The 8337-nt window shown below is 35.5% G+C and overlaps 1 protein-coding gene across 1 annotated transcript; it reads right to left on the reverse strand.

Annotated features, from left to right (window-relative positions):
• Window positions 1–1120: 1120 nt before the first annotated feature.
• LOC149213513 (small ribosomal subunit protein eS19z-like) lies at window positions 1121–7019 on the reverse strand. The gene is made up of 4 exons (XM_089392040.1): window positions 6690–7019; window positions 6486–6576; window positions 1749–1932; window positions 1121–1634 (listed from the first exon to the last, which is right to left on the reverse strand). Exons 1-4 carry the CDS (start codon window positions 6771–6773, stop codon window positions 1559–1561), a joined length of 435 nt encoding a protein of 144 aa, XP_089248166.1. The 5' UTR covers window positions 6774–7019; the 3' UTR covers window positions 1121–1558.
• Window positions 7020–8337: the final 1318 nt, after the last annotated feature.

The raw sequence follows: 8337 nt of genomic DNA on the forward strand, positions 1-8337 counted from the left end.
ACAGGTAAAAGCACCCATTCGAAAATACGAAACCACCACACAAATGTAATGCAGACCTGAAAAGAAGTAAAGAGATAATACAGAGATAGAGAGACGGTGCCACGTGATAACACACCCACAGACGCCCACAGAGTACAAACGCTAGAGAAATCCTGTGAAGGATCATTCCCTAGAAGTCATTAACATCAAATATATTGTGTCTATGTTCAGTCTCCATTCACACCTCCATTGAAACAGCCAATAGGATGTATCAAAACCCATATGCCCGGCAACGGCAGCCTGAGAAGAAGTAGATCACTGTAAAACTCTAACCTCCATCGCGCTCTTCAACATCTCCAATATGATCCCATGCTTCAAACAATACTCATATTGACAACACATTTATTTCTAAAAGATGGCCACACCTTACAATACGGTTCCGGAAATATACTACCATTCAAGTTATCGAATACTAATATATATATATATATATATATAACCTATAATTTATTCAATTCAAGTGCAGAAAATACTCGCAAACATATACAATCAACCTTGTGAAATGGTTTCATTCACGTATCATAGAACATTAAAGTCGATAAATTTACAGTATATTTTTTTCTATTTCCTTACATTAAGCTACAGCTAGCTAATTTTTCATGCATATACTGTTTCATGTTGTTTGATGGCTACTCTCATTCCCTGCTCTTCCCATTCGTTTTACAAGTTTCAAATACTCTTTCCACACCATTTTCACAGGCTTTATGATGAAACTTGGCTGTTAATCAACCTCGCGAAATGGTTTTATTCACGTATATAGAACATTAAAGTCAATAAATTTACAGCATTTCCTTACATTAAGCTACAGCTAGCTAATTTTGTATGCACATACTATTGGAGAACAATTCTTGCTAGTTTTGCATGCACGTACCATGTATTCAGATTACAAAACATTAAATACATCCTCATCTACAACGTTAATTTTTATAATATAAAATGAATACTGAACTATTTTTCCTGAGAATTTATAAACCCTCCACAGGCGTATGAACTTTTTCTTGCACCAGAACATTTGTTATGAATTACAAGAGAATTCAAGTAAACTGCAACAAATATACGTCTCTGCACCTGATAGAACATCTGCCTCCAAACTGATACTTTGAATGAAATAAAAAATATATTGCTGAATAGTTTTCTAATGTCCGAACTCTTTGACCAAGAGTTTTTAGTAATAACATCATCAAAGCAAGACCGCTGAAACAGCATGCAAGGAACTTGGCCTCGGAAATGACAATAATAACCCTCCAAAACATTTTCAAACCATGCACAATAAATACCAAATGTTAACGAACAAAAACCTTGCAATTCGTTGTTCTTAAGACCAAATTTATACTAGCTTTGAAGCAACGAACCCTTAGCATTAGAAATGACCAAAGGAACACTTAATAACATTTAATCCTACTAATAATCCAATTAGCAAGTAGTTTTCACTGAAAAGCTACAAAAGCCATTTCTCTATCCTGTGGGCGCCATTCAAACTAGTTTCCTGCTACAAAACTACAATTAATCTCTCAATTGCTCAAGGTGCAGCAACCGCAATACGACCAGCAACCTGATCAAGATCTCTCTGACCACTAGATGTGATACGCCGTCCACTGAAACACAATAACATATATCAGAGCATAAAACAAGTATAAAAAAATATAACAAACACAGAGCCCAAAAAATATCTCACAGGAGTGACGAAGGATGCAGTCAAAAGTACTCACCCGTTGGGATCCATCTCAACAATATTCATCTTCTCTAATTGCTGTAGTACATGTCGAGCAATAGATCCACTGCTTTTACAGAAATGAGGAGGGCGTGAACCATTCCTTTTACGACCACCATAAATTTTACAAAAAGCTCCAACTCCGATACCCTTTCTCAAATAGATTTTCCTTGCCATTGAAGCTGTATTCAAGGGAAGAAAATTAAAAAGACTATGCAAGGACACCAAATCAAATGCATGTCACACATAAAGAGTCAAGACACATTAGGTGCACAGAGCTACATGTCTTAATGTAATATAAAAAAATTGGAACCCACGGTTGTTCAAGTAATCCAACTATTAAAAACAATCAAGATACACTCGAGTGATCCAACTTAAAACCCTGGGTTATTTCATACTTGAATAATCAAACCCAAAACGTTTGGTGCTTGAATATCCATAATATAAACTATGGCCACAAAATGCAGAAACAGAAAAGAACATCTGAGCCCCACAAATCTGTCACTTCCCTTGGCACTACACAGCATATTTAAATTTTATACCACTGTAAAGAGAGAGGCACTGATATTCTAGGGGTTCATGGTATCCATTATTTTCCTTTATTTCACATGGAATAGAGGACACCTTAGTTCATTCTTCTTTACATGACTGCAAAGTGTCCTATGCAAAAATAAATTGTGCACTACTACTGTCAGTAGAGCCGATACTGCACAATTGTAAAGAGAAGCATCGACATATTCCATGGATTTATGGTATCCATTGTTTTCCTTCATTTCACAAGAAATATTGCACGTCCTACTTCAGTCGTTCTTCTTTATTCTTTATATGACTGCTGGAGTGTCCTATGAAAAGCACATATTTCTGTCAGCATAGTTAATTTCTTTTGCATAATTTTAATTGGTTCACAGAGAAAACAAGCCTCATAATTATTCACTTCACAAGTATACCTAAGGGCACAGAATAAGATCCATACTCCAGAACTAGTCTACATAACAAGAAGCATAATGCAGTCAAACAATGCAATGTAGGGCACTCAGAAAAACAGTATTATCATCCTCTTGTTTATAATACAAGCTCTACTGTTAAAGTATCATACGTAAATTTCATGCTCACTAACTTGTTTTCTGAATTGGTATTCATCTCAGGACACTAAGTAACACAACAGCAAAGGGCTAAAACAAGTCGATGAACGACACAGGTATATTAGTGCATCGCTATTGATAAGTCTTTGCCTTGGGGCTTCTTTGATGGTACCTAGCAGAGGGTGTTGGATTTTAGCAGTGTGATAGGGGGAGGGAGGATCTCTTTCTTCTAAAAGACTCGTTATTTTTAGCTCACAGCAGGACTAGGGCTAGGTTCTAATAATTATGCTGAACTACAGACTCTGAGACTTATTTTAGAATGTGCTGCGAATCGAAATGTAAAGAGCCTGCAGGTTATGGTAACTTTGCTCTAGTTCTCAACTGGAGCTCAGGCATGTAGATGATTTACTGTTGAATGAGGCTGGATCTTTTCATAGTATCTCTTTATGCCATGTGCACAGAGAACAGAAACAAGGGTGACAAGCTCAACAACTTACTGCAGGCTCATTGTTCCTGAAAGAAGTTCATACTGGTGTCTCCGTTTTTTCTGTATTCTGCCTAAGGTCTTGGGTTTTATTGTAGAGATTCTGCTGGTTCTTTTTTGTAGTTCTATTTGTTCATTTTGTGGCTCTGTAATTCAAAACATTTTAGCTGTGTTTATGGGTTTTATATTTTGGCACTATCACTATGTGAAGGTGTGATCCTAGACTCAATGGAGTCTGGACTGTTATGACTCATGAGGTGTCTTTGCATAATAGCCAATGAACAGCTAGTAGTTTTTTATGGCTTTTTTGGTCTTTTCTGGGTTCAATCTGTAAACTTATTGGGTTCTCTGACACCTGAAGGATGCAATTTCATTTACATATTAATAAACATTTCAATTTTTTTCTTGGACACCAAAACTATCAATGAAATGCGATAAAAATCTAATAATGTCTTAACATTACTTATGTATGTCTTGAATTTGAGTTTTCATGGTGCATCGAATGCCAAATTTACATAGTTAGCAGCCCTAAATATCCTTTGATTTGCCAGTGAGCCGTAAAGACAATACCAGTGGGTGCAGCACTTTTTGAAACGTGGGGTGAGGAGGGTATACATTAAAATGTGTGAAAAAAAATTAAAAGAAAACTGAAGTTTATGTGAATCAACAATAATTTAGAATAAACAAAAAATTCCACAGCTCCATTGCACGTTTTCCTGCTTTCATGGCATTTTGACGTAATTTGCAATCTAGGGTATACCATAAATTGCACCATCTCGTATCTGACTGAAAAACCTTCAGGAATTATTTCTTATCGACAAAAACAACTTCCTGTCAAATTTTAGTAGCCCTTCACTCCTGGAAAATGTCTTTAGGCTCTACTCATCACAAAATCTGTTGCATTAATTACTTTTTCTGGACGATTAAAGAAAATATATTCACATATTCAATCAAAACCTTAAGTTTGCCTCCAGTTTTCCAATGCTGCAAAGATAAACTTCCAGTCATGGATTGGCATAATCCTGACAAGACCTTTTCCAAATCTGCCAAAAACCACCTCGTTTAAGAAGTATCACATCCAAGAATCTGATAGACTGTCCTATAAATTATGTAGATTCCTTCTGGTTGAGAAAAATCCTTTTGACTGGAAAAAAATAGGCAACAATTTATAATATCAGTTTAACATCCAAAAGATCTTTGACGTCAAAACCTCAGCTGAAGGGTAACTATTCAAGTCATCAAAGTCACCCAAGACTTGCACATAGCCTCAACTGCAAAGATCACACTAGCATACTTGTACATGACATCACCTGCAAGAACCACACTTGCATGTGAGGGGGCATTAGCACAACCAAACTTGCAAAAGATAAACCCTGTCCCAAAAGCTCTGTAGTTTCTTTTCAGTTGGGTAAACAAATTTGCCAAGAAAGGTTACAGAAATCTTTATGTGTCATTGATGGAATCTGAAACTGAATTAATATAGTCACATTGCAATTTTCTCCGGACTTCAGTTTTCATATAAACCCTAATGTGCTAAAATAAACATGTTTCCCCTTTTCAAACTGGCCATCTCTCTTTGTCGAGGTCAAGCAAACCAACCAAAACACACTTAAAAGGGAGTTCCATTTCCCTGGTTCGTGCACTGTACATACATTTATTTGTAAATAGTATTCAACCTCCCTCGATATTTATTATTTTTATTTGTAATTAATATTCAGCATGTTGCAGTTTTATTTCCTTAACTCCCTGTTAAATAGTTTATAATTGTTACACTTGTTTAATCTATTTATATTTCCTCGGATATTAGATTGTACAGTACAATGTTCAGAGTGTGTTCTTATTCAATTCAATTAGAAGTTACAATAAATAAACACAAAATACACGTTCTCAGCTCCCTTTATTGAGATGTATTCTCCTCTATGTTTTGAATTGGATATTGTCAGTAAGATTTTTCTAATAAATCGTATTAAATCCAAATCCAAATTCCTGTATGGTAACTATGTCCAGGACTTCTACCTAGCCTCATATTCAAAAACCATAATAGCTTGGGGTAGCCACCATCAAGAGTATCTCCATCCTGATTTTAAAAAAATGGGTATCCTTTCCAGGCTTTACACCTGGGCGATCAACATGGCAATCACCCCATCTTTCTGCTAGACGACAACGATGGCAATAACTTTATAGGTGTTTTGGACAACAAAAAAGTTGCCCCTTAGTAGGGTAACGATTGTCGAACCTTCATTTGAATATTTTTCACTTGAGCCACTTCAATTATCACTGTGGCAAGTGTGTCCTCTATTGCAGAAGTACTACAATGGAATGTCACAGTTGCCAACACTCGAAAGAATCCCTTCCACCGAGATGCCATGGATAGCAAAAATCGCCCAGGACTTGGACATGACCTCAACCACATGAAACGGCCAACTTGCACAGAAGAAACGGCCAACGACGGGTTCAACAGGTCTCTCGGTGAAGCTATGCCACTTTACCACGTAACCAAGACGCCGTTGACAATTGTTTAGAATGATCGGATCAACGAAAGTCTCCACCCATTTTTAGTCGGGCAAAATTATTGATTAAAGATACTGTAAGTTGACAAGATCTGGTACATCAAAAAGAGACTAACCTTCGGCAACAAATTCTTCTTTATTAGGATTTCAATTCCTAACTTCCAAAGGTTGCCAGAAAGAGTTTCATGGCATATTCCAGCGAGTTATTCAGAGGATTGCAAAAGTAAAAATCATGATCTTCGACTTTCAGAATTCATAAAAGTATAACCTTCAAAATTCATAATTTGATTAAGAAAATTTGAGAAAAATTGCAGCTACCCAGAGGTCTTGCAAGAATCCAGTTAAATTTTTCAAATGCAGTTAATTTAAAGAAGAAATATATATATATGATTGAATCCTGGTGGAAATGGATTCCCACCATAAAAGTGACAGTGACACCCAAAATCTCCATGTAACCCAGATTTTCTAAAAGATTAATGTCATAGCTAAAGCCATGCAAATGCAAATTGATATGTGCATTCCAGAATCTCTCTTATGTGATTTCTAAACAGTTATTATAGTACTAAATGGGGCAATAAATTAATTTCGAACAATCCTATCGAAATTGGTAAAAATATCGCAGTAAAAAACAACAAACTGGGGCTATAGTAGTAGCCTACCTGCTCTAACATAGTACCAGTCAGGATCATATGGAGCGAGTTCCTTGAAAGTGGCTGTCTTTACAAGGTCCGTCCAGTGTGGAAGCTCAATCTGACATTTCGTGCAATAAGCAGTATTAGATTTAGCAGAATTTAAGCTCATAGAAAAACCCCACCTTGTCTCAAAGTAAAACCAGGAGAAAACCATGAAAAATCATTAAATACCTTGCCGGATCGTTTAAGATGTGCAGCATAAGCTGTCACGAACTCGTGGGGGGAGACATCTTTGACTGTACACGCCGTCGCCATGGCTCGAACCCGCAAACTCCTAACAGGAAGCCGGCGACCACTGAACGAAATAGAGTGTAAGAACGGTTATATGGTTTTGCATCAGAGTGAATTGAAACCCTACTTGTATCCCTCCTCTCTTCTAAAACCCTAGTATGAAGGTCAAGGTCTTTTTTAAGTGAAATGTAGAATGGTGCTGTAAAACCCTAGTATGAAGGTCAAGGTCTTTTTTTAGTGAAATGTAGAATGGTCCTGTAAACCCCTAGGATGAAAATCACTGTCCTTTTTTAAGTGAATTGTAGAATGGTCACATCAGAATATTTTAATGTTGTCTGATGTCTTAATCGAATTCAAAAATATATATATTATAATAAAATTGATAAAAATATTTAATTTAAATTTATGTATATAAAGTATTTTAATATGATTAATTTAAAAGATATTTTTATTTACCATATAGATCACAAAAGTAAGATCTCATATTTTTATACAAATTAATATTGACTTATACTTAAAAATATATTAATAATAATAAAACTATTTTAATCTTTGGATGTATAATATTTTAATCTTAATGTCAACTACGTATATATTAGACATTGTTGTAAAAAAAATTGTGTATATATCATAAATAAAAAATAAGTTTTTATGGTTAAAATGTTTGAAGTGGTCTAAATATTCTGTAGAATTTAAACAATGAAAAATTACATATTATATTTTGCATTCTAAATAAGTGTGAACGTGAAGAAATTTGATCCCTCGGTTAGATCTCTGCTTAAGATGGGTCTATGCTAGTTTAAAATCACTTTATTAAGAATGAAATTAACTCCTTATAAAGAGATAAAGTTTTATATGTTTTGTTCACTTTTTTGAAAAATGAGTTATTTGTGTTACTTTTTTGAAAAATGAGTTATTTGTGTTACTTTAAAATTGATTAAGACACCCTTAAAAAATAAATTAGGAACACAATTTTATGGATAAAGTTGTTGGCATTATGATGCATGTGTTGTACTTGATGGCATCCCTCCCGTAGAAGAACATTTCAGTTACATATAACTAGATGAATCTACAGAAGAGATATCAAATGCAGGACAGCTCAAAGGAATCAGATGACAGTTCTAAGTGTGACAAGTTAGCTGTGCCATCAAGTCCAAAGGGGGAGATTGTTGGCATTATGAGACAAGTGTTGTCCTTTATGGCAAATCACACAGATGACAGATCATAGTGTAGTAGGTCAACCGCAAGGAATTGATGATCAGACTACAAGAATGAAGAGAAAATATATATACGCAGGTTCATCGTGACCGAGCCGCATATACACGCAGGTTAGTCGTTGAAAAGACTCGTATGCGTATACACGCACTTTCATGCAAGGGAAGGCACGTACATGTCGGAGATCTTATGTTTGGTCCATGGTATTTAGTCCTTGGTACTTGAACCTATGGTTTTGGACCATGGTATCTCGTCAAAAGTATTGATCTCAAGTATTGGGTCCATGGTATTGATTTGTTATGGTTTTGGACCATGGTATTGAGTAATGCCTAAGACTATAAAAGGAAAAGAAGATCATTAGGCAAGGACATTG

Source organism: Pinus tabuliformis, chromosome 1_1 (assembly GCF_031772625.1).
Source record: "Pinus tabuliformis cultivar Carrire ecotype Pingquan chromosome 1_1, CPIR1, whole genome shotgun sequence".
NCBI classification, from domain to species: domain Eukaryota; kingdom Viridiplantae; phylum Streptophyta; class Pinopsida; order Pinales; family Pinaceae; genus Pinus; species Pinus tabuliformis.